Source organism: Diospyros lotus, chromosome 9 (assembly GCF_014633365.1).
Source record: "Diospyros lotus cultivar Yz01 chromosome 9, ASM1463336v1, whole genome shotgun sequence".
NCBI lineage: Eukaryota > Viridiplantae > Streptophyta > Magnoliopsida > Ericales > Ebenaceae > Diospyros > Diospyros lotus.
Genome location: NC_068346.1, coordinates 36,660,446 through 36,686,814, shown reverse-complemented (window position 1 = coordinate 36,686,814; position 26,369 = coordinate 36,660,446). Strand labels below are relative to the sequence as shown.

General features: G+C 38.6%; 3 protein-coding genes across 8 annotated transcripts; 2 read left to right on the top strand and 1 right to left on the bottom strand.

Moving 5' to 3' along the window:
- On the top strand, positions 1-18,044 carry LOC127809450 (pentatricopeptide repeat-containing protein At1g10910, chloroplastic). 5 transcript variants are annotated; one of them, XM_052348244.1, is made up of 14 exons: positions 1-370; positions 1,422-1,506; positions 1,766-2,029; positions 2,304-2,606; positions 3,309-3,413; positions 4,246-4,345; positions 4,935-5,254; positions 12,976-13,152; positions 13,265-13,393; positions 14,307-14,559; positions 14,895-15,113; positions 16,281-16,355; positions 16,460-16,609; positions 17,446-18,044. In XM_052348244.1, the coding sequence occupies exons 1-10, from the start codon at positions 102-104 to the stop codon at positions 14,535-14,537; spliced, it is 1,983 nt and encodes a 660-aa protein (XP_052204204.1). In that variant the 5' UTR covers positions 1-101; the 3' UTR covers positions 14,538-14,559; positions 14,895-15,113; positions 16,281-16,355; positions 16,460-16,609; positions 17,446-18,044. The 5 variants fall into 5 exon arrangements, with proteins under 5 accessions (XP_052204204.1, XP_052204203.1, XP_052204206.1 ...); XM_052348243.1 differs by having other exon boundaries at positions 16,275-16,355; XM_052348246.1 differs by lacking the exon at positions 14,895-15,113 and having other exon boundaries at positions 1,829-2,029; positions 16,275-16,355.
- On the bottom strand, positions 16,609-20,737 carry LOC127809452 (serine/threonine-protein kinase CDG1-like). 2 transcript variants are annotated; one of them, XM_052348247.1, is made up of 9 exons: positions 19,710-20,737; positions 19,174-19,313; positions 18,985-19,082; positions 18,334-18,881; positions 17,620-17,783; positions 17,471-17,538; positions 17,235-17,373; positions 17,001-17,156; positions 16,609-16,765 (listed from the first exon to the last, which is right to left on the bottom strand). In XM_052348247.1, the coding sequence occupies exons 1-9, from the start codon at positions 19,939-19,941 to the stop codon at positions 16,718-16,720; spliced, it is 1,593 nt and encodes a 530-aa protein (XP_052204207.1). In that variant the 5' UTR covers positions 19,942-20,737; the 3' UTR covers positions 16,609-16,717. The 2 variants fall into 2 exon arrangements, with proteins under 2 accessions (XP_052204207.1, XP_052204208.1); XM_052348248.1 differs by having other exon boundaries at positions 17,235-17,370.
- A 3,162-nt stretch (positions 20,738-23,899) lies between these two features.
- LOC127809448 (probable 3-hydroxyisobutyrate dehydrogenase-like 2, mitochondrial) lies at positions 23,900-25,261 on the top strand. Its single transcript, XM_052348237.1, has one exon. It carries the CDS (start codon positions 24,009-24,011, stop codon positions 24,924-24,926), a length of 918 nt encoding a protein of 305 aa, XP_052204197.1. The 5' UTR covers positions 23,900-24,008; the 3' UTR covers positions 24,927-25,261.
- Positions 25,262-26,369: the final 1,108 nt, after the last annotated feature.

The window sequence follows — 26,369 nt, the reverse complement described above, 5'->3', positions numbered from 1 at the left end:
CCCATCAACGAGCAACAGGCTAACAGCCGTACACTGTCTTCATCTTCAACCTCATCTTGGCTTCTCTGCAGCGAAACAGAGAGAAAAGGAGACCCATCTCAATGGAGTTATCCACTCGATTCCATTCCGTTTTATACACCCAATCGGCATCGACAACCTATTCATTCGCTCGTCCTTCGATGCTATCGCCTGCCACAGCCAATCCAAACAAGAATTCAGCAGCATCCGCCTCCGCTGTTGGTACTGCTCTTCTCAGTGAATCCCCAAGTAGACCCGCAGCCCAGAAGCCAGTTTCGATTTCCTACGCAAAGAGACAGTCTGCCATTCTTGACATACAAGAGTCGCTTGATTTGGATTCGGCTCTTGCGAGGTTGTTAATTATTACACTCGTCATTTGTGCACGGTTATGTATTGCCTTCCATCTGTTTGATATGTGGCAGTGTCTCCCTAGGTAGAGGTTTTATATATTTTTTTTCCGGATTGCTCGGCCGACCACGAGTTTCTAAGCTGAAATATCAACTGGGGAGATAATAGTATTATTTCTAATCACCTATCGATTATCTCAATCATGAACTTAATCAACATATGGTTCCATAATGCATGCTCTGTGGAAGAACATGGGTGATTTGTCTTCATTAATTAGTTGCCAAATCCATATTTTTGTTGTTGTACTTTCTAGTTTTTTTTGTGTGGCCACTCGAATTTTTCGTTATTTCGATTATACCTCTGTAGTTGATTTTCGATTCTATTTAATTCATGTATTTTAGATTTTTTTTAGTGTGGCAACTTAAATTTTTTATTATTTCCATTATCCCATAAATTTGTATTTTCTAAGTCAATTTAATCTCGTACTTTCATGTGTAAAAAAAAAGAAAGTAAAGTGAGATGACAAAATACATGTCACGCTCTGTTCACGTCAAAGTATAGAGGTTAAATTGATTTGAAAATACAAGTCTAGGAGTGTAATTGAAATAATAAAAGTTTTGGTTAGCATATGAAAAAAAGTCAAAGTATAGGCGTTAAATTGACTTGAAAATGTACGTCTAAGGGTGTAACCAAAACAACAAAAAGTTCGAGTGACCACATGAAAAAAATATAAAAGTATAGGGGCAAAAATATAGGTTTGGCCATAATTAGTTGCTCATTCAAATATATCCTTGTTTTAGCCTCATGCTAAGTACAAATTCTTGTGCAGAATGTAGTTGAAGTCATCTTGTTTTTGGTTGACACTGTCACTTGGTGAACCATGTTTTCTGCTTCTGTATCATTGTCTGTTATCTGTTTAGCCTCTCCTCTTTTGCTCATTTTCTTGATTTGCTATCTTTGAATATTGCCACATGTTTTTACTTATCAGGAAAAGGAAGAAGAGCATGCTTTTTATAGAACTGTCTCACAATAATCATGGCATTGGCTGCTTACAGGTCAGGTGGTATGTTGAGGGTGCAAGACTTGAATATTATTTTACGCCACTTTGGGAAGCTAAGTAGATGGCAGGAGCTTTCTCAGGTACAACAGCTTGAAGACTTTTCTTTTCCCTGTACTGCAACTTACTTATCTTTGGTTGCTGATAACAACACTGTGATTCTAAGAGGCAACAACCCTTCTAGGAGGTGCTTTGTCAGTGCTCGATTGTGGTTGCCTTTTAGTGAATTTATGGTTACCTTTTATTCTCTATCCTTAGAACATAAATTGCTCAATTGTTCAACTGTCCCTTCCTATTTTTTTGATGATTAATTTATCTCTATGGTACTTGGTATTGCTGCAGCTCTTTTGTTGGATGCAAAAAAATGGGAAGATCAGTATTTCATCTTATAGTAGTTATATAAAGTTTGTAGGAAAGGGCCCTAATCCTGCCAAGGCACTAGAAGTATACAGTAATATAAAAGATGGATCCATGAGAAACAGTGTCTCTATCTGTAATTCCATTCTTAGCTGCCTGGTTCAGAATGGCAAGTTCACAAGCAGCATCAGATTATTCGATCAGATGAAGCAAGACGGTCTCAGGCCAGATGTTGTTACATATAGTACAGTATGTCACTTTATCACAACATTATTTGTTTTCATTTTTTAATTTAAGAGTCTATTTTATAAAGTGTAAAATTGAGTTGCAGCCATACTCATGAAAATGATGAAGCAAGAATTTTATCATTTGCGTTTATTTTTGTTCTAATTTTTATATTGATTTAAATGCCTGAAACAAAAAATGGTGTCATTGCAAACTTGCAAGAAACAAAATGAAATAACACATTATTTGTGGTTCTTCCTTTACTAAACCTGCATCACCATTGTGTTCATGTGTTTAGCTGCTTGCTGGCTGCATCAGAGCCAAAAATGGGTACTCCAATGCAATAGAGCTGGTTCAGGAGCTGAAGTCTAATGGACTGCAGATGGATAGTGTGATCTATGGAACACTTATAGCCATTTGTGCTTCAAATAATCAATGCACAGAAGCTGAGAACTATTTTAACCAGATGAAGGATGAAGGCAATTCTCCTAATCTGTACCATTACAGCTCTTTGCTCAATTCTTACTCGGTCGATGGAAACTATAAGAAGGCTGACATGTTGGTTGAAGATATGAAATCTGCAGGCTTAAAACCAAATAAGGTATGTTTCCGAAGATAATGTGTTTCTAACTTGGTTTATTTATCCATGTTTCTTGTGTGCTCATATCATAAGTACTGAATAAGGTTGGGTTTCAGGAAATACTTTTAACTAACATAAAGATAAGTAATAAAACCAGCTTGTAAAAGAAATAAATAAGAAAATCAGGGTAATTTGTAGAATTCAGCTTCATAGCAATTATATTCTTGCATCACAACAGGGGCAGTTTTCAAGAAAGCATTGTTGCTTGTAAGATTAAAGCATGCAAATGTTGGATGCATGTTGGCCACATGGTCATTGGCATGGTGGCTACTTTAAGCTTGCTTCTTGAAACATATTTGATGTGTCATTGATTCAAAACAAAATTCATAACCCAGATCCTTCTCTGGCACTTAATAAATGCTTGCAGGGAAGCAATCGCAGTGTTCCCATTGGGTGACCTTAATTTTTATTTGAGATAAAAGTGTGATCATAAAGAAAAACATGCAACTTCACTTTTTCCTTTCTTCTGCCCCACCAAAATGGGGGGAAAAAGATGAAGAAAAAGTTGTATGCAAAATCCACATTTCTTGGTTTCCAGTTGCTGCTGCTGTCTCAGTGTTTCTTTCATCTTTTGTCTTGGTGCCTTCTGAATACGAATCACTGCCTTATCTGTGAATCTCTTTAATTACAGTATGTTCTACACATCATCGTTTTCTCTTGCAGGTTATTTTGACAACTCTGTTAAAGGTGTATGTTAGAGGAGGTTTGTTTGAAAAATCAAGAAAATTATTAACTGAACTGGAAGCTTTGGGCCATGCCGAAGATGAGGTGTGCATTGATACCTTATCTCGAACATTATGATTAAAGCATTTCAACATGTTAATAACTTGATATCATAATTGATATTTCCTAACAAATTGTGATGTATGATGCTATTAGAGTCATGTGTTCAAGTTTGACTGCATGTTTCCAATTATGTTAGTGCCATACATTATGAGAAAGATTATTGGATAGATTCATATACTTTGGCCCTAAAAGTTTAAGGTTTTGGACAATTGGTGATCTCACAAACCATATCTTAGGAACACTCTAGGCTTACAAGGAACCAAGATCTAAAAGTTTACCCAAAATTACGTGTTGAGGCTGTTGTTAAGGCGTCAAGATCCAAAGCATACCAAAATTTACATTTTTAGATCATCAGTATATTAGTTGGACACTTTATGCTGAGGCTCATCATGCGTAGAACATCCTGTCTTGTTACATGATGATACAATCTTCTCTTTTCTTGGATAACAGAACAATTTTTTGTTTACAATACTAGGTTTGGATTTATTTCTGGAAACCTGATATGACAGCTATTGATTTATTCACTATAACCATTTGGCGATATTTGAAAAGCATCAATTACAAAATGTTTTGAGGGATCTGAAAGAATAAGCACCTTGGACTTTGAAAAGCTCGCATGATTTGTGAATTGAAGTTTGGACAGTGTTGAATGAGGAAATCAAAATGTCAATTGTAGTAATTTCTTGATTTTGCATGCTAGTTGGTCCATTTCAGTTGTTGCACATTCTGATAAAGCTTTCTTAATCAGCGTTTTTAATTTCTTCTGTGAGTTTCATATTTATGTAGTAGTGTGATGGATCCAAGTTATTTGCAGATGCCATATTGTTTGTTGATGGATGGCCTTGCAAAGGCTGGAAAAGTACATGAGGCAAAATTGATTTTTGATGAAATGAAGAAGAAAGATGTGAATTCTGGTAGGTTTTCTTATTTCACTACTGTAAGCTATATAAAAATCAATCTGTGGTGTGTCAAAGTTCATGTTTAGATGTGGTATGGTGTCGAGAATGCTCTTTTTCCTTTTAGTTCAAAAAGGCTTTCCCGTGAACAGATAAAACGTATAGTTAACTTTTGGATGCTTCCCCTTACATGGATAATGAATGTATTAAACTTTCTGCTTACCTTGCATCAGAATACTGGATTTGGATTCCAGAAGCCTTATATTCTCTTTCTTTCTCTTAATTCCTTTTTGCCTCCTTTATTTTCCTTTTTCCTTTCTCTTTTCGCTTTCTTCCTTCTTTGTCTAGGGATAACTAACATAAGTGCATATTTATGGCTGGGATCTTTTAAGGAAATGGTCAATCAGAGTCAGAAATGCCTAGCATGGAATATTTGTCTCTTCTGCATCATCCTGAAATTAATAATTGTTACCATAGACAAATCAAGCTTTATGTTTTCCATTTTATTATTGTCTAGGATAGCTTGCAGAATAGATGGTCTTAGATTGCATAATCCAGTGGATCTGCTGACTTTTCTTTTTTGTTTCCTTTTCATGGATACCTGCAGATGGCTATTCTTACAGTATTATGATATCTGCTTTTTGCCGAAGTGGACTATTTGAAGAGGCAAAGCATTTGGCATGTGATTTTGAAACCACATATGACAAATATGATTTGGTTATTATGAATACAATGCTCTGTGCCTACTGCAGAGCAGGGGAAATGGAGAGTGTTATGAAAATGATGAGAAAAATGGATGAATTAGCAATAAGTCCAGATCGGAATACCTTTCGTATTCTTATAAAATATTTTTGTAAGGAGAAATTGTATCTGCTTGCTTATCGTATTATGGAGGACATGCATAACAAGGGGCACCAACCTGAGGAGGTAAGCTTCACCATCTTAAGAATGCTTAATGAAGCCATATATATTGGTATGGAAGAATTTTAATTTTCCCTGATTAATATAGGCAATATTCTATGGTATCGCTGACTGTTTGCATTGCATATTTTTGTCTTGTCTCATTACCCAGTATTTCTGCTTGTCTTCTAATGAGTTTAGTTGCTGATCTTTTTATCCCAAAAGCCAGAAAGTTGTAGGTGTTGCATATGCGATATGCCTATGTAGCCATGATCCTTTTCTTACTTTTTCCAACTAGTGTTGACCAATTGTCTTAGCAATCTCCTTTTAGCTTTTCTTTTTATTTGATGAAATGAAAATGGTTTCTAATCAATATGCTGATTGTTAATCTATGGAATACAAATTTTTTGTTATTATATTTATAGTTAGCATTATCTTATATTTTCTTCTGTTTATCTTTGAATCAATTATTAATATGTGACATGTGAACAATATAAAAATATAAAAGAAATTATAATCTTATCGTGCAACTACTTTGTTGTTCTTCTACTTTCCTGGAAACTACCATGTTGGCATGTCTATGTTTGTGTCTATTGCCATATCCATACTTCTTATGTTGATCCTTCTCATAAGTAAGATGACTATGCATCATCAGAAGAAAGTTATTTTTGTTTCTTAATGATGGGAAGCAATAATGGAGCTTTATGATTGACAATTTGCTACTTAATGATAAAAAAGGGGAAAAGTTTTTTGCAATTATTTGAAGTTGAAGATATTAAGTGGTAAAATCTACTGAAAATGAGCTGGTATTATAACTAATATGGTTGTTTGAAAGGGCCTTGCTTATCTCAGCATGAAGAAGATGATGGGAAACAGAAAAGAAAATCACTAAGACTTGGATTCAATTTCACCAACTTCAATTGAATTACAAGGAAAAATCAGGCATTCGAGAGGCCCTTAACTCTCCCTAAGAACTGAATCCAAAATTTTTTCTTATCCCTACAAATTTCTCCCTCCTCTATATATTTTCCTCCCTCCTCCTCTAACCAAATTTGGTTTCACACCTGTTGGGTTGTTACACAACCCAACGATTTTCCCACTCTATCCCCATGCACATGGCTAGCTGTTATGTTGGCCAGCCAATTTACTTTCTTGCCCCTGCCCCTTGGACCGTCTTTGATATGTCCAATGAAAGGGGGCCTATCATTAGTCCCCCCCCCCCCCCCCCCCAACTTTCACCTTGTCCTCAAGGTGGAAAAATGAAAATTGTTGCTGGATCAAGTGATAAAGTGATAGGATACTGATTATCGAAAGGAACTACAAGCTGGAAATTAACAAAATGAAAGAAAATTGGGCATTCGAGAGGCCCTTAACTCTCCCTAAGACTCAATACAAGAACAATCTCCCCCTCTCCCAACTTCTTCCCCCTCTATATATTCTTCCCTCCCTCCTCCTCAACAGAAATCTGTTACGCGCTTGCTGGGTTGTTACACAACCCAGCAATTTCCCTTCACTACCCCTACGCACATGGCTGGCTGTTATGCTAGCCATCCAATTTACACCCTTGCCCCTTGTCTTTGATAAGTCAAGTGCCTATCATAAAGCTCCCAAGTAACTTCCAACGGGGGTAGCCCCTTCCATTGTATGAGCACCTCAAGTCCCCGTAAGTTTTTCCCAGTTCTTGGTCGAACTCCAAGCACTGCCTCCGGTTCCACCAGCATCTCAAGGTCTTCATTCAACTGTCGAGAAATCTTCGCATTAGCTTCTAATGCCCCTCTTGCCTCTCGTAGTTGGGATACGTGAAATACAAGATGGATAGAGCAATGAGGTGGCAGTATCAACTTATAAGTTACCAGACCTACTTCCTTCTCAATTTCAAATGGACCATAATATCGGGCAACCGACTTTTCATTTGCACGGGCGGCCAAAGATTTCTTTGATATGGCCTTAATTTCAAATAAACCAAGTCTCCTTCTTTGTACTTCATCTCCCTTCTTTTTCGATCTGCTCCCTTCTTCATCACTGCTTGCGCTCTCAGCAGCCGTGCCTTCAATTCCTCACGGATTAAATCTCTCTCAATCAGCTATTGCTCTACCATTGAAACAAGGGTAGTTCCCTTCTCAAACCTCAATAAGGGTAGTGGTTCTCACCCATATATTGCTTGAAATGGAGTCACCTTGGCCGCAGTGTGGTTGGAGGTATTATACCATAATTCAGCCCAAGGTAGCCATATGTACCATGCCTTCGGTTTTGAGAAAGCAAAATAGCGTAGATAGGTTTCTAAAGTCCGGTTAAGTATCTCTGTTTGTCCATCCTTTTGAGGGTGATAGGTTGCACTTTTGTTGAGTTTGGTACCTTGTAGTCGGAACATCTCCTCCCAAAATTTGTGCATGAAAATTTTGTTTCTATCAGATACAATGGCCCTTGGCATTCCATGAAGCCTCACCACTTCCTTAATAAAAATTCTTGCCACCTCCCTAACTGTAAACGGGTGTTTAAGGCCAATGAAATGCCTGTACTTACTAAGTTTGTCCACCACCACCAAAATTGAATCCATCTTGCCAGACTTTGGCAATCCCTCAATGAAGTCCATAGCAATGTCGTCCCAAATTTGGTTTGGGATAGGAAGGGATTGCAAGAGTCCCCTTGGTGCTAAGGCCATGTATTTATTTCGTTAGCAAACTGAGCAATCACTTACATACCGATTTATATCCCTCTCATTCCTTGCCAACAAACATTTGTTGCCATCCTTTTGTAAGTTTTTAAGAATCCTGAACGTCCTCCTACACTTCCATCATGCCCCTCATGAAGGAACAATGGAATGAGAGTGGATCCCTTGGGTAAATATGACCTTCCCTTATAAAGGAGATGGTTGTCCACCAGCTGGTAGTTAGGGTGTGAAGTAGGAGCAGCTTGGAGATCTTGGATAATTCCTTGCAATCTTTCATCTGCCTTTACCTCACTGGCTAACTGATCTATTTGGACCACTTTAGGCACTGTTAAGGCCATTATTGTTGCTGGGTGGTAGATTTGTGATAGCCTATCAGCAGCTTTATTCTCCAAACCTGGCCGATATTGTATCTCAAATTGGAACCCCATCAATTTTACCATCCATTTCAAGTATTTTGGACTCACCACCCGCTGTTCCATCAAGTATTTGAGACCATAGTTACCTAATATGCCCCACCCCCCCGAGCATCGCATTCCAATATGCGCTCATTGGAACGCGGTGCATTTGCATCTTGGAACGCTTGGGGACGCGTCCTAGTTCTCCAATAATGAAGACCCAAGTCCCTGCTGCCATCTTCTTCCTCTCTCTCTGCATCGATATTATCTTCTTCCTTTCTCTCTACAACAACTCTTCCTTTCTCTCTACAATAGCTCATGGTTTTTGTCAAGAAGGGGAAGCAACGATGAGGATCAAATCTGCATAAGTTTTGAAGAGAGGTTGCAACAAGTTCCCCACTGTTTGAGCTTCTCATCTCCAAATAGAGGTGACTACAGAATACGAATGACGATAGACAACAAATCTTTGAAGCTTCAGTTGCAGAAGATGAAGAAAAGGTTCCTTCTTCCACTATGAGGCTTCAAGTTGTAGTAGCTGGTGGAGACCAGCTGGTGGGTCTACTCTGCAGAGAGGCACAACCACCTCTTGTGAGTTGTGCTTCACTTTTTGACTTTTTGGCTGAAGTTTTTATTGGGACTCCACATTCCATAATTCCCATTGTATTTTCTAGAAATACATATGGGAAACATCTCATTGCATATTAAAATGATGTTAAATATAAATTTTATAAATTAAATAAAAAAATAAAATTTATTATGTAAAATAATATCAAATATAAAATTTCTAAATTACTAGCCTTAGTTACATTAAAAACATAAATTTATTTCATTAAGCAATATCAGTTATGTGAGTTATAGATTAATTTATTAGTTCCTATTTCCTAATTTATATGGTAAAAAAATCTAAGATATTTTTTAAAAAATTTATATATTCATCGGCATTCCACTTTGGCACACCAAAGTGTACCATGACCCCAAGTGGCGAACTAATGAAACTTACCCCCACGTATCGCGTCTCGAGAAAAGTGGCATACCACGTCTCCGTACCATGTTCCACGAACTAGGTAACTATGTTTGAGACTCCTTTGATCTGTTCAAATCACAAACTTCCTGCCTAACAAGTAATGTCTTCATTTTTACACATCAAACACTGGCCATCAATGCCCCCCTCATAAACAATTTTTTTTCTCCCTAATTGCCTGGAAGCATGATTGAAATAAGCAATAGGCCTTTGCTCTTGCATTAATATAGCCCCCCATACCTTGTCCCGAGGCATCAGTCTCAATGATGAAGGGCTTTCCAAAGTCCAGCAAGGCTAAAACGAGTAGGGATACCATTTTAGTCCTAAGTTGTTGGAAGGCCTGTTCGGCTGTCACATCCCAAAAGAAGTTGTTCTTCCTTAATCTCTCCGTTAGAGGCCTTGCCATAATCCCTCGCAAAGCGTCTATAATACCCCGTGAGGTCAAGGAACCCCCTTAATTCCTTTACCGATGTAGGAGTGGGCCACTCTAACATAGCTTGTACCTTACTTCGATTGGCTGAAACCCCATGATGAGGTATAATATGGCCTAAATATTCAATTTCCAACTGTCCAAACACACACTTCTTCTTGTTGGCAAAGAGCTGGTTGTCCGCTAGTGCCTTTAAGACACAACGTAAGTGTTATGTGTGATGTTCAAAATCCTTGCTATACACCAATGTATCAGCATAGAATAACAACACAAAATGCCACAAATATTCTTTGAAAATGTCATTTATCAATGATTGGAAGGAGGCTGGTGCATTTGTTAGCCTGAATGGCATTACTAGGAACTCGTAATGCCCTTCATGAGTCCTGAAAGCGGTCTTGGGAACATCTTCAAACTTAACTCTAATCTAATAGTAACCAGATTTCAAATCGAGCTTGGAGAAGACCTTGGCACCATGCAACTCATCAAATAACTCCTCTATCACAGGAATGGGAAATTTGTCTGGTATAGTGACCTTGTTCAAGGCCCTATAGTCTACACAAAAACGCCACCCTCCATCCTTCTTTTTTACCAAGAACACTGGACTCGAAAATGGGCTAGACCTAGGCTATATAATTCCAACAGCCAACATCTCCCCCACCAACTTCTCGATCTCATTTTTTTTGCAAATAAGGGTATTGGTAGGGCCTTACACTAATCGGTGTGGTTTCCAGAACCAGATTTATGGCATGATCCTTCCTCCTGCAAGGTGGTAGCCCTTCCGGCGTGGAGAAAACCCTCTCAAACTCGACCAACACCCCCCCTGGCATCTCTGGAGCTTCCTTTTGAGCTTCTTTGATCTCTGTCGCCATGGTTCCCAATTCTAATAGCATTCCTTCCCCATTTTCCTTAAAGGCCTTCACCATCACCTTCAAGGACACCAAAGTCTTGCTCAAGCTAGGGTCCCCTTGCAATGTTACTGGTTTGCCTCCTATCTGAAATTTCATTGTGAGGGCCTTCCAATCCATGTTTATTTTTCCAACAGTTGCTAGCCACTTCATTCCCAAAATTACGTTTGAGCTTCCCAAGTCTAGAGGTAAAAAATCCTCTACAATTTGCAGATTTTTGGAGATTAAGCTTCACTCTTTTACAAATTCTAGCCCCTTGCACTTCCATTCCAGTTCCCATAATTACCCCATATCTTGTTGTTTCCTCCCTTGGTAAACCCAACTACTGCACCAGCTCGGTTGCTATAAAATTATGCGGTGCCCCTCCATCAATAAGCACCACTACTGGCTGCCCCTCTATGTCCCCTTTGAGCTTCATAGTTTGTGGTGTAGTCAATCCAACTACAAAGTTCATTGAGAGCTCAATGACCTCCTCCCCTTGCCTCAGCTCTCCTTCTACCTTTTCCAATGTTTCTCCCTCAACTATCGCCTCTTCTATCTCTTCATCATACACCATCATCACTTGCAGCTCTTTATTTCTACACTTGTGGCCTATAGTATACTTCTCATCACATCGAAAATGTAGGCCTTTATCCCTTTTTGCCTTCCACTCAGCCTCGCTAAGCCATTTGAAGGGCAGGTTACTCCCTCTCCCATTGGCTTGTGGTCGATATGGGTTAGTAGGACTGACTGTCGTGGGTTTGGGGAGCTGTTGTGAGTGTGGCAGAATTCCCCCTCACTGGTAAGTTGAAATTGGGTTTGGCATGGCCTGTCCCTTGTTCGAACCCGATCCAACCGCGCCTCCCTGAACCACCTGATTCTGCTCTTCTATACGTTGAGCTAAATTCATCATCTGCTCCAAACCCCTTGGCTACAACACCCTCAACTCGACCTTAATATCAGGTTTTAAACCATTTATGAAATGCCCTTCCAGCATGGCTTTCGACAGGTTTTCAAGGGGTGATGCCAATGTCTCAAAGCATTGGCGGTACTCCATAATAGTTCCCTTTTGCTAGAGGGCTAGAACCACTCTTCAACAGAGCCTTCTTAGGTGGGTTGGAAGCGACTCCTCAACAGGAACTTGAAGTCCTCCCAATTCCTCACCCTTCGCCACTTTTCCTCCCATTGGAACCACGAAAGTGCAGCACCCTCCAAACACAGTGCTGCTATATCTAACTTCTCCTCATCAGTCAACCCATTCACTGTAAAGTACCGTTCTGCTCGAAATATCCAGCCATTCGGATATTCGCCTTCGAAGAGGGGCATCTCCAACCAACGCCCTTGGATCTCCAATCGCCAACCCCCATTGGAACCACCTGCTTCAGATCGACATACTCTTATTTCTGACGTCGCCTCAGAATCCTGAATGAATTCTGGAGGCTGGCCTCCCAACTTCTCCTTGTTCTTCCTCTCTCGTTCCTGCTCTTCCCACCTCGTTCTTATCCATGCGAATTGCTCCAGCAGGTTCACAACATTCTTCTCCACCGATTGAACCTCACCTCTCATGCATCAACTCCCTGTTGCATGCCTTCCATCCTCCCTTCCAATTCACCTACTCGGTCTGTCATGTTCACCATCAGGATCGGTGATGCTTTGATACCAAATTGATGGGAAATAGAAAAGAAAATCATTGAGATTTAGATTCAATTTCATTAACTTCAATCGAATTATAAGGAAAAATCGGGCATTCGAGAGGCTCTTAACTCTCCCTAAGAACTGAATCCGAAATTTTTTCTTACACCTACGAATTTCTCCCTCTTCTATATATTCTCCTCCCTCCTCCTCTAACCGAATTCGGTTTCGCACCTGCTACACAACCCAGTGATTTTCTCACTCTATCCCTATGCACATGGCTGGCTGTTATGCTAGCTAGCCAATTTACTCTCCTGCTCCTGCCCCTGCCCCTGCCCCTTGGACAGTCTTTGATACGTCCAATGCCTATCAGAAGACAACAATTTATGACCATTTGTTGCCAACATATGAATTTTATGTCAGGAAATTTGCTTTTAGGTGGTTTTGAATAACAACCTGACCATTTCAAACATTTAAAATATCTTATTATAGTTCAATCTTGTATATAAAACAGTTGGAATGAAGGAACTTAATGCTAATTAACTAATTATTGTTTAAGGGAATGTAGAAATGGTTTGTTCTAATGAAAGCTTTATCTTTTCACCTGACTATTGGGAAAATTCAAATCATGTTAGATCCATGCATTCTTACTTCGATGCTCACCTGTTAAACCCTCATGTTAGATCCATACAAATTCTTTGTTGTTCACCTGCAGGAACTCTGTTCATCCTTAATTTTCCATCTTGGTAAAATTGGTGCCCATTCGGAAGCATTTTCTGTATATAACATGTTGAGATATAGCAAAAGAACACTATGCAAAGCCCTTCATGAGAAAATTCTCCATATCCTTTTGAGAGGACAACTTCTCAAAGATGCATATGTAGTGGTCAAGGTATGCTATGTCAAGTAGTGAAATTTTAATTCCTTCTGGTCCTTTATCAAGAATAAATGTTTTCTTAAATTTTAGTTCCTTCTGGTCATTTTAGTTACTTGCTATCTGGCAGGATAATGCAAAGTTTATTTCTCAGCCAGCTAAGAAAAAGTTTGCAACTTTGTTTCTGAAGACGGGCAATATAAACTTGGTAAATGATGTTATAAAGGCTATTCACAGTTCACAGTACAAGATTGATCAGGTAATAAACTCAAAGCATAGGGTCTCATGCTTTAAAATGGACTCTTTGCCTCTTTATGGTAGATGCTGCACATTTTTACAGGCTGCAGTTATGAGACTGTAAGGTTGGTTATGATTATACATATGCAATATTTTTTTAAATGCATGTGTGGTGCTGAGTACCTCCATTTTTTATTGGCAAATATGTGTCACAACCCCAAGGATCTCCAAGGGTATAATTGTAAATATGTTAGTAGTTAGTTTAAAAGCATTGACTGTATTGTATTCTAGGTTGCTGTTCATGTTTGTACCTTTCAATATCTCCCTCTCTTTCAGTCTAATTCTCTCTCCAATTCTCCCTGTTCTGATTTTATACTCCCATTCCTTCCAATTTTCCTATTCAAACCCTAGGAACATGACAATATGCTGCCAAAAAGCAGAGTCTTTGTAGGCTTGTAATTCTAAGTGGCTTTTCCCTGTGCTTGGTAGAAGCAATCCTTCAGACTGATTTTAATTTTAATATAGCATATTTTTAGTAATTAGTGCCTATCTGGTTCACTATTTTGGCTGGACTGAATATCTGGCTTAAAGAAAGTGACCTGGTTGGACCTTGAAGCCAGATTTCTACTTTATCTTCCATTAGTTCTGTATATTTATTATGATAGACTCTATTTCCATTTGGCTTTCCTCATGGTTATGGTGATACATTTCAATCCTGAATTATTCAATTTCTTGAATTGTCTCTGAATACCATGGATAACTTCACATATTTTCAGAATTCTGAGTCACTCCAAATAATGTTTTAAGCTTCTTGTTGTTTATGCTTTTCCTATTAGAAGATTGCCTCAGAATCTTTTTCTATATTATGATTGATAGTTTCAACAATAAGTGAACCAAAACCTTTTAAGTGAACTGGATTTGGCCTTTGTTTTCAGGGACTTTTTCATATGGCCATATCACGATATATCACGCAGCCCGAGAAAAAAGAACTGCTTCTCCAGTTACTAAATTGGATGCCAGGTCAAGGCTATGTGGTTGATTCATCAACAAGAAACTTAATCCTTAAGAACTCACACTTGTTTGGGCGCCAACTTGTTGCTGAGATACTGTCTAAACAGCAAATGGTGTCAAAAGCATTAAGATCTCACGAAATGAAAGATCAATAGATCTGATTTTGAGGCATTTCAGGTAAATCTCCTATGCAGCTTAGCCTTTGTGAAGATGAATGCAAATACTGTTCACTCTTTCTTTTTTGTGACTGTTACTTTGGAATGCCCAACTGCTTTCTGTAATTTAAAAAACTTTATTTTCCTAGGCAATGTTAATCAATAGACTAAATAGGTTGCCACCTGCTATTGCTACACATGACTGAGATTCCTTTCAGAGTGATCCAGTGAATCACTAGTGAGCTATAACAGTAACAAAATAATTGGATCAGGGGCTGGCATTTCACACAATATAGAGCCCTGGCGGGAATGATGCTTTTGAAGGTACCAATACTTGCTAACCATAATCTGATACAGGACCGTATGAGATTAAGAAGAAGAAGCCGGAGAAGAGAAGAAGGAAAAGCCGATAGAGAGAGAGAGAATTGCAGAAAGTAGGGAAGAAATAAAAGTGATTAAAGAAGAAGAAAAAGAAGAAGAAGAAGAAGAAGAAGAAGCAGGGAGACAAGAACAGAGAGCAAGAGAAATTCAAGAAGGGAAAATCATGTTATTCAATCATCCACAGCTGAATAAAAGGTTAAATTATGCTGTCTATTTATAGGCAATTAACAGATCACCTATCTAAAGATAACAACTAATGAAAATATGATTATAATCTCTAAAATCAAATAACTTTATCTAATCTTTAAATTAAATAAAATTTTATTATCTAAACAACTAAGATAAATCAAAATGGAACAAGATAAAACCTAATCTAAATCTTATTTTAAAAATCATAATAGAAAGATATCCCTATCATAATCTTCACATATGTGATGAAAAATTACCATTTGTATTGGGCATATCATGATATCAGAAAGCAATTTGCTGCCTTTCAGCCAACAGGTTAATTTGCAATTCATTGCTTTCTTGAATTTAATGATAGCATAATATTGTCAATCAGGATTAACAATCTGGCATTTGTTTTTGCCACAAGATAGATTGTTTCTTTTTCACGATACCATAAGATATCTCTATGAAGTAGTTGTCCTTGAGAAGCTATTTGGTATCGCATACCTGGTGCATGTAGGAGTTAGTGGTATTTGCAGGGCACTATAGCTCATAAAGGCTTCAAAGTTTCTGTAAAGAAACAGATTATTGTTTGTAGTAAACTTCCTAGCCTCATAGTGAACGCTGCTTCTTGACAGTTCTATGAATCACAAGACAAAAAAGGGGGTTTACACCTTGGTTTATTTATTTAGTTTTGTTATCTATTTTTTTTTTTTTTTGGGGGGGGGGGGGGGTTAAATTAAGGCAATTATCTTTCTACATCTTAATTACTACCGGAAACCAGTGTGTTTCACTCTTCCCGTTACCTAAACACCCTACATGCCATGGTATCTAATTTTCTAGAAGTTGATATTGGAAAGAGTAAAAAGATGGATTAAGATTGGTAACCTAGTTGTCTAAGAAGTTGATTTTAAGCTGGACAGAGTTAATGTTTAAAACAGATGGTTTCTTGGCAGGATACAAATGGATTTCATCTTACATTACCTTTCGTGCATCATGATTTAAGTTCTGAAATGCATTTCCAAACCCTAGTGTGCAATAAAATCTACTGCCAAATGCACGTTGCCACCTGAGTTCCCTTCTTTATCTAGTCTCTAGATTAAAAAGCTCATACAGAACCAATGAAGATGAAGTGTTAACTAATTTGTGTAATGTTGTCCTTGACGCTTGTCTGTCTTCCTTGCTTAGGCTCAGATTGTGCTCTTATGGCTTTTACAATCGCCCTTCCGCCAGCATATATATGCAGAATGGTGAAGAAACTTTCTTCAGGTATTGCAGAACATCCCAACATCAGGTTCTTATAAGTACGCATATCAGGTTCTTATAAGTACGCTTCATTCAGAGCTTGTTATTGTTCCTAACCAATTCTACAGGTAAGAGTACAGCAGTGCAACCCATTTCCAGAAAGGCCAGAAATTTAGCATTGCTCTGAAAGCTTCGGTTGAGGATTTATGATCTCTTCTTTTAGGTTTTCCCTTGTTTCTTGGTGATCAATGGCTGCCGGGCTCACAAGTGATAATGAGGTAAAGCCACTTGAATTTTGTTAGCATTTCAATACTCCAAAACAGTGATTAATGTACTTGAATTACTTTTCACATACAAGAACTGTCCACGAGCCTCTGTCAAGGAATTCAGGGGCTTGAAGCTACAAGTTGATGGCCTCTAACCAGAGCTAGAACCTGCAATGGCATTTTCATGCATTAGGGTTCCATAACCAAAGCTTACAGCTTTAAAAGAAAAAGAAAAGGTATTTGAATCAGAAGTTTTGGAGTAAGACATTAAGGTAGATAAAGAAATTGCAATAAGCTGCAAACCAAACACAAATAGGACCCTTCCTGACCCTCGCTAAATAGGGAGCCTCATACATTAGAACGCCTTTTTTTTAAAAACATTGCTGAACCGATGAATTCATACCTCACTTATAGAAAACTTCCGGCCTGTGTCATTCTTTAGACAGAGTAAAGCAGCGCGTGCCATGTAATTAACCACTTCAGAATCACTAGCATCCACCAACACCAACCTTGGATCTATCACTTGGCTTATGAAACCGTTTTCCAGAAGTGGCAATGCCTGTTCAGTAAAACATGAAGCTTAATCAAGCTAAACTTGTGAAAATTTTCTTGGGATCTCTAGGTTCTAAGCACTTACCCAATCAATCAATGATTGATCGTTGCCTCCTTGATCCTGAAAAAGTCCAGCGCTCTTTCCTGTAATGAGCTCGACGAGGAACATCCCATAACCTTGAATATCAGCCAAAATCCGCTTATTTTCTTCTGTGCTCAGGCTGCTTCAACCATAAAAATGCAGTCTTAGGTAGAAATTTTACTAGCAAATTCTGAGTTAAGATGTCATTGCGCAGACGATCAGGAAAGATCAATTCTTACTCAGCTGGTGAATCTTCTTCAGAAGCAATGCGATCTTTGAGCCACTTGGCTGTGTTGATGATGACGAGCTTCAATGACAGTGAAAGCCACGGATAGCTTCAGTTTTCTTGAAGAAAAATAACAGCAATGTCATGTGTAGGCGGGCTTACCATGGCGGAATAACCCTCAGAGAAAGCAATGCGAGAGGAACAGACTGAGAGATCAGCAATAGGCCCATCGACGCACTCCTCGTGAAGGTAGCGGATGCCGATGCCTATCTCCATAGCAATGTACCACCTCCGTCTCCATGAAAGGCGCTTGGCTGCCTCGTCGCCTGCCAAATCAAACCTCAGAGTATGCTCAAAATTAAGGGTGTTCATCAGTTCTGACAAACCCAATAACCAAACTGAAATAATGCGTCTATTGTTTTTTCTTTCTTTCTTTTTTTTTTTTAACTTGGTTTGGTTTTGGTCTGTTTTTCTAAGACTTGATAGACAAGGAATCGAGTTCGGGTTAGACCATCCAATTTAATCTATATACTCGACCCGATCACGCTAATACAAGGCAAAAATCCCAAAAATCTCATTTTGTGAAATCACTAAAATGTTGTGGTGCCAGTGCTTCTTCTTCAACTACCTGTTTAAGCATGCCGTTTAATATTTTTATTGATATTTTGTATTAATATCTTATATTGTGTGTCATATCAATAAAAGTGTTAAATTTAAGTCTTTAAATAGCATTTTGGTTTGTTTTATGTGGCTGCCTCCACCAACAAATGACAATTGCTTTATGTTTATTACAACACATTAATATATTAATTATTTCTAAAAATGATATAATTGAAATAGTAGTAGTGGTAGTTTAGGGTTGAAGGTTTTTCTTACAGAGCAAGTTCATTTCAACAGTGCCGCTGCAGGGAAAGTCACAGAGCAAGAACATGGAAGCCTCAGTGCAGCAGTACCCTACAAGGTTCAGAATGTTCCGATGCCGAACCCTCGACAGTATATTCAGCACCGACCAGAACCTGTCGTCGTTCGCCGAGTAACGCTTCACCAGCACCGGCGTATCCTGACAAATACCTTCGTAAGTGCAGAACGTGCCGATGAGATTCTCCGCCGAAAAGCCATTGGTGATCAGTTGGAGCTCCGCGAGCGAAAAGGCTCTGGGGAAACCATCTCGGCAAGAAAGCGGATAGAAACAGGGACTTTCAGAAATCGTCGGGGGCATCCAGATAGCCGCCGCATCTTGCGCTACTGTCTGATCAGGTTCGGAGCCTTCGAAATCCACATTGTCGGCTGCCCCGCGGTCCGCCGGCCACTCTTCCTGCTCGCGAGCTCTCGACGGCATCAATGTCGCCACGCCTTTCCCCTTCATCACCGCCATGTTGCAGGCCACTTGCCGGTATATGTGCACCCTGTATTTCTTCAATTGACTGCCAGTACCAATTCACGAAACGGCATCAGCAAAGCTGAAGTAATTTTGAACCAGAAAGAGAAAATCAGGCGCCGATTAATTGTTACGCTCCTGTTCATCACCTCTCGAGAACAATCCAACGCGGATTACATTGTTGCGCTTCGTCGATGGTTATGCTCCTCGGATCATATCCCGCAGCCAGTTTGAGCTCCAACTTCACCTGCACAAACGGAAAACCTAGTTTTACGATGAGCTGAAACGGAGGCTTCGAGAATCGGTTCATCTGGATGGATTAGCCATTAACAATGAACCTGGTTCTTCGAGCACTTTCTGTAGAAAGGGTGGAAAGCACGCTGGTATTCTTCCCTCTTCTTCTCGATCTTGTCTTCGAGCTCTCTCGAGTTCACCAGATCTCCCTGTCCTACTGAGCCTGAGTACTCTATTCTTACAGCTGAAACAGAAGACCAAACATGGAGTACCAGATCGATCAATCAATGCTTCGATAATTCCTACTTTGATGACTGAATCACTGCCAATAATGTTTGTTAGGATCAACAAGAAAAGAGTTCTCTCGAAGAGAATGGGGCCCTCAGTCCTTAAGTTGAAGATGATAAAAATAACTTCCCTAATCCTAATGAGCATTTGGGTTGGTTAAAAGACCCAATAAATTGAATAAATTCAATTTTTAAAATTTTAAAAATAGTTTAAAAATATATTTTTAGTATTTTTTCACATTTCAAAATAGAAAATGTTCGTTGTCTAGACGTCAACTTTTTGCTTCATCAAGTAAAAAAACCGACGACGGCTTCAATTGCCGTGAAAAAAGAAAGGAGAAACAGAGAGGTACAGATGCTAGAGAGGCTAATCCACATGCGAAAGGGGAAGCAAGAAGTGCCGGAGGGGGAGGATATCTTCTTGCATCCATCGGAAAACACGCCGAGAACGATGACGGTGTATCCCCGGCGGACGACGTGTTTGATGGCCCACTCGAGGGCGTCGCCGCTTACTTTGCTTCGGTTGGCGTCCATCACCACGATCACGCTCTCTGCCGCCGGCGACGAGTCGAATTCCAAACCCATCTCGTTCTTTCTTTGCGCTCTCGATCGGAGAAGGGGCAGGCTTTGCGGCGTAGAGGAAGTGTTTAGGACGAGAATCTATAGGGTTTGCTATGTCATTGACGGGTCCGCCATTGGCGAACGCGACGAGGGAGATTTCTTGTTGGTTATTTTCACACGAGAAGGTGTTTTCGATGATTTTCCTTGGTTTCTGAGGATTCCTATGTCCTCCACATGGAGCTAGAAAAGTCCTTTTCATGGACCACCGGTAAATTCATCACCATTTTTACATGAATGAAAAATGTTATTGGTACATCATCCACTCTTATCACTCATAAGGTGCTCGACAAATTGTTTTCGTGGCGGGAAAGCTAGATATGTCGCAGCTAACCATGCAGCAGCCAGCGGAACCAGGGAGTTCATAAAACTTAACAAATGGGTATATGTATAGCTGAATGTTTCGTATCTCACAAGTGCAGGGAAAAGCTGTATTGATAGGCAAATGATGGTAAAGTTGGAAAAGAAATCGATAGGAGAAAGATAGAGGAGAAGACTAATTTAAATGAAAGGATAAATAATAGGATAAGATAAGATCTAGAGATCAGTTCTATTCTATTGTAATAATTCAACATGGGTGGACATTAAATATATAAAGCTTGAGACATGGCAGTAAAGATCATCGAAATTAAGGATAATTTTCACCCCTCAATAAATGGTGCAAAGGGTTCGATAGCTATCGCCCAAAATATAACAAATTCTTCAAAACTCGTGAATAACAAAAAGCAGAGATGAACCCAGAAAAAGAGCAAGGAATGTTTGAAATAACTGATGGGTTTTTTCATGTCTCACAAGTACAATAGGAGGCTGCTTTTGTAGGAGAAGAATGTGAAAGTTGAGAGAGGATATTGACAGTTGGAAGACTGGTTCAAATGGATAAGATGAAGATGAGATAAAGGGAAAAGAAAAGAATAAAAAGAGAAGAACTAGTTAGGAGAGACTTGTTCTTCCTCGACGGTTGAAGATTGGTTCAAAACATTCTTAGGTAAGATTAGTTTAATATAAATTTTGTAAGGAAAAATAAACAAAAGATTGTATATAATTTCATGCGCGTTAGACTGAACTCTCTCACAACTTTCAAAAATCCAAGTAGACTTGTTGACGTACGAGAACCATCAACCGAAGTTCGAGAGCCCGCAATACAATAACAGGTGCCGAAGAGTAAGGAACAGAAGCAAAGGAACCAACAATAAACATACGAGATTTTTACGTGGTTCGGCTCGAATGATACCTAGTCCACGGTTGTTCTCTGATTATTCTGGCAGAGTTACAGTATGTAATTTTGTGATCGATCCCTTTACAGTGACATCTTCTTCTCTATAAATAGAGTCGTGTTGTTTACAATTCGAATCAGTTCTAAATATGGAAGGAGTCTATTCCGTTGATGGCGCTTTCCTTATCGGTTTCGGAATATCAGGGATAGGTTCCTTGTCTTCAGGGATTCGAATTACTTCTGATAGGCAGGTGTATATTGCTTCCGATAATCTCGCGGTCTCCTAGCTATTCTAATCTTTGGCCCATCCTTCGGCGAAGTGGAAGTCGTGATGTTGTGATGCTGGGATGTTGTTTTGAGTGAGCTCGCTTAGAGCGAGCTCGTTGTCTTTAGGTGACCTGACTTTTTACCGTGAGACTTCATTGGTGATTCTTGATCTCTAGGTCTGGCGAGCCTCTAAGGAACTCCGGCCGGCCTATTGTGCCTAAGGTATTTTGGGTTCGCCCTGCGCAACCGAGTCCAGCCCGTCAGCTGAATTCCGGAGATCGCCAATAACAAGACTCAATATATATAAAAAGATGGATAAAGTTTTCTATCCAACCAATGTGGAGCAAAGACATTATAGACCATTTAAAATACCACTTGGTTTACAACAAGTTCTTTCTCCAAGACGATTGCAGTGTGTGTATTATTTCGCTTACGCATGGAGAATTTTCGATTTTGCCTTGAATTGACCTAATCTCAAACACACAAACTCAAATCGGTTTACAGCTTTCATAAACCCATAAATACATAATGAACATAAAAATAAGTGAAAAGGTTTGTACCTAAGTGAGATTGAAACCATTAAAAAACCATTTGAAAGATCACTTAGTTTACAATAGTTTTTTCCCCTTCTTTGTAGAGGGGTCGGATAGTCGACCATGTTTCACCTTGCTTGTGAAAAATGGTATTTCACCCATTCGACCCAAAAACCCGAACCACAAAACACTGGCAAAAAGAAAACCAGACCCAATGAATAAACTGTCTGTTCAACCCATTTAAGGAGTTTTAACAGTTGCTTGCAACATTGCAGAAAATGACTGAGAAGACTAAGCTATCAAGAAACAGAGTTCCCATGTTTGGGTCATGGACTCATGGGTGCATGAAACTGTGGGTAAGGCGTCCAGGGCATAACTTTGTTGGCAAAGAAAGTACATTCTCGGAATTATTTTTTAGGCCCTCCAGTTCGGTGTTCGAGTCCTGATTAAGAATAACAATTGCAATCGAAACTGTGAAAAATTGAATCAAAACTGAATTGAATGACGCGATTAAAAATCGTTTGACTGAGTAATAGTTTGGTTTGAAGAAAAATCGAACACTGTTTTAATGGGTATGGTTTGATTATAGTTTTCACTAAATCCAAACCAAAATTCGAACCAAAACCGAACTAAATGTGTGGGTAACCAAACCAAATCAAATCGAATATACATATATAATATATATTTATTTATTTAATATATTATATATACACATAATATATATTGACTAATGTATTTTTTTACAAGTATTTTAACTAATGCATTATAAATATATAAAATATTTAACATTTATAAAATAATTAACAAATAAAAATAAAACTTAATTTTAAATCATTTTATTTTTATCAATCAAATAATTATATTCAAGAAGTTTGAAATTAATTTATAACTTTATACAAGAAGAATATAACTTTATTAGAATTTGTCTGGAGTTATCAAAATTTTTTATGAATATTATTTGTAAGAGTTTGTCTTTGTTTGTTAGTATGCATCAAACTAAAAAAATCATGGTTAAATCGAACCGAAACCAAATGATTTGGTTATAGTTTTTAATTTTTAAAATCAATGGACAATAATTTGGCTTTTGTAGTTTAAATTTGATTTGGCTATGATTTTGGTAAAAACCAAACTGAATCGAACAATTGCCAACCCTAATTCTAGCGAGGAGAGAAACTCAGCTGTCAGAGCGATCATGAAAATTGAAAATTGCTTGCTGCCCTGACGTTTGTGACGAGATTAGGGATCGAATTGGCCGTTAAGCCCTCTAATTTACATCTACTACTGATATTATGGAGTCGAACAGTAGATAATACTCATGATGATATGTTAACAGAACAAATAAAAAAAAATAAAATTGTGGGTAAGTTTCTGAGAAAGCATTCATTTACCTTTTAGAGCGAGAACACGAATTAATACTTAGAACTTGTGTAAATGTTTAGAGTAGAATGGCGGCTAAATTACATAAATAGACAAAAAATTATTGAATTTTATATTAAAATATAAAAAAATCATTAAATTTCAATTTATAAACAAAAAATTATTAAATTTAATTTAATATATAATTTTACAACTACCATTAAAAAAATAACAAAATACTAATATTTTATACTTTAGTGCAAAATTTAGTAATATTTTTATATTTTTATACAAAAATTTTAGTGATCATTTGTATTGTTTAGCTATCGATGTTAACAATTGTGATATTTTATATTTCTTTCAATAATAATTAATAATTGACAGTAGTTATATAATTATATATTAATTAAAAATTAATATTTTTTATATTTTAATATAAAATTCAATAATCATTGCTGATCAAATTATTCACAAAGTTGTATTTTAATTTATTCTTTTTGGATAGGATACCTTCAAATCTTTAGATATTAATATACCAATTAAATGTGATCAAAGTAGAAACCCATGTGTTAAGCACGTGCCAGGCATTGCATCTTAAACCCATTTCTCCAAATTTAGCTCCATTTCAGAATCAACACAGAGAAGATCTCCTGTTCCCTCTGAAAATGAACACTCCTTACCCGAAACCCATAACCCCAGCCGAAACCCGCATCGGCTGGATTGGCATAGGCGTCATGGGCTCCGCCATGGCCTCTCGCCTGCTCGCCGCCGGCTACTCCCTCACCATCTACGCCCGCTCTCCTTCCAAATCTCTCCATCTCCAGTCCCAGGGCGCTGGCCTCGCCGATTCTCCCTTCCAACTCGCCCAGGGCAGCGACGTCGTCTTCACCATGCTGGGACACCCACCAGATGTTCGACAGATTGTCCTAGAGAGCTCCGGCGTCCTCGATGGCCTGAGACCGGGCGGAGTCGTAGTTGACCACACGAGCAGCCACCCGACACTCGCGAAGCAGATCTTCGCTGCCGCAAGGCAAAAGGGTTGCTGGGCCGTGGACGCCCCGGTCTCCGGCGGCGATATCGGGGCGAGGGAAGGGAGGCTGACCATATTGGCGGGCGGCGACGGTGGCGTCGTAAAGTGGTTGTCGCCGTTGTTTGAGGTTATGGGGAGAGCGACGTACTTGGGCGGCGCTGGGTGCGGGCAGAGTTGCAAGATCGCGAACCAGATCACGGTGGGGGCGAATTTGGTGGGGCTGAGTGAAGGGTTGGTTTTTGCCGAGCGGGCGGGGTTGGATGTGAAGCAGTTTCTGGCAGCAGTGAGGGGCGGGGCGGCGGGATCAGTGGCGATGGAGATATTTGGGGAGAGGATGATTGGAAGGGACTTCAGGCCTGGTGGGTTTGCTGAGTACATGGTGAAGGATTTGGGGATGGGAGTGAATGTTGGGGAAGAAGAGGGTGACAATGTGGTGGTCTTGCCTGGGGCTGCTTTGTCCAAGCAGTTGTTTTCTGGGATGGTGGCTAATGGGGATAGGAAGCTTGGCACTCAAGGTGTTGTTACTGTCATAGAGAGAATCAATGGCAAGTGAGAAGACTGTCTTCCACTCTCTTTATCTGTCATATTCATATATTAGGTGACACTATTAATTCTTGTGCGTAAGTTATTGCTTCTGGAACTCTTATCAATCACCAAATTGGTCAATGCCTCTTGGTAATTTCACTGTATACAGAGAGAGCTTGTCTTCCTCTGGAATATAGTATTAAACTCTGCATCTTCCATTCCAGTTGAAGTTCAAATGACCTGCAAACAATGGACATTTTGTGTGCATCCCTGCCTGCAAGTGTTGAACTGCTTTGTTATGTGTAAAGTTTGTTGTCATGTAAAATAATAATAACAAAATATATGTTTCAAGTATTGTGATTACTACCAGGGTGATAGACCATGTGGTATGGGTGTTGATGCATTCAGGAAGAAGGGTCTCAAGTTCAAGCGCCCCATGAGCTACTTAACTTTGTCTTTCATGGCCTGGTTGGTTCTTCAGCGAACTTAATGGGAAGGGAGCCTACGCTGCTATGAAGAAGTTCACTTATAGGAGTTTTACTTGGCACGCACGAATGGCTTGTAAATCATTCTTACGAAGAGTTTTTGGGTGTGAGCCATGCATGCAAACCCAGAAGGATGGTCAAATACTCCAAGTTCTTCGGTAGTCATTGGCCCACCATGTCCCTGCGGCTGGAATTTCTCCTTCTACTTAAAAGGAAAAAAGGAATGTTAAATTGATGAATGGCATTGACACTACACCATCCATTTTGTTAAGATGAATTTTCATCTTTTAGTATTGCTAGAAACCTATAATGCATGAAAACGTCTCGTTGGTGTTATTTTGGTATTTTCAAAATGTTTCCTATACTAAAACATCGAGAAACACTACAAAATATTTTTAGACTATTTCTGTAATTTCAAAAATATTTCAAAACTATTTCATAATATTAAAAAAATATCAAAAACGCATTTTCAATTTAAAATCACATTTCTATACACGAAAATGTTAAAACAAATTTTTTCCGTCACTAACTTAAAATTCTTAAATTTATCGTTTACATTATATTTGATTATTATTTTTTTAAATTTTATTATTTATTTTTAATTAATAAATCATGATTTATAGATGATAGAATTTACATTTATATTTATTTGAATGTATTATAAAATTTATGTTCATTTTTAAATTGAATACTTATTTTTTAAAAATGGATAAATTTTATTCTGCATTAAAAGCCTTTTATCACCACATTAAAAGCCTTTTATCACCATCCATTATAATCTTATTCTGCATTAAAAATGGATAAATTTTATTCCACAAATTCATTAGAATCTTGTTTTAATAGTGCATTCTATAACTTCAGAGTAAAATCATTCTACCACTGGTCTTAAGTCTTAATTTTATTAGGTGAGATTGGTGGCATAAATTGTGCACCAAAAATTATCTTTATCCCCATCCATGACTATATTTTTTTATCAAGCCATAAAA

Excerpts from the sequence above, each read along its gene's own strand:
- LOC127809450 (XM_052348245.1), top strand. The coding sequence starts at position 102 with ATGGAGTTATCCACTCGATTCCATTCCGTTTTATACACCCAATCGGCA. Across the intron at positions 13,153-13,264 it reads ATGCATATGTAGTGGTCAAG|GATAATGCAAAGTTTATTTC; the intron begins GTATGCTATGTC and ends GCTATCTGGCAG. Across the intron at positions 13,394-14,306 it reads CACAGTACAAGATTGATCAG|GGACTTTTTCATATGGCCAT; the intron begins GTAATAAACTCA and ends CTTTGTTTTCAG.
- LOC127809452 (XM_052348247.1), bottom strand. The coding sequence starts at position 19,941 with ATGGGTTTGGAATTCGACTCGTCGCCGGCGGCAGAGAGCGTGATCGTG. Across the intron at positions 19,083-19,173 it reads GAAAGTGCTCGAAGAACCAG|GTGAAGTTGGAGCTCAAACT; the intron begins GTTCATTGTTAA and ends CCGTTTGTGCAG. Across the intron at positions 17,157-17,234 it reads ATCAATCATTGATTGATTGG|GCATTGCCACTTCTGGAAAA; the intron begins GTAAGTGCTTAG and ends TTTACTGAACAG.
- LOC127809448 (XM_052348237.1), top strand. The coding sequence starts at position 24,009 with ATGAACACTCCTTACCCGAAACCCATAACCCCAGCCGAAACCCGCATC.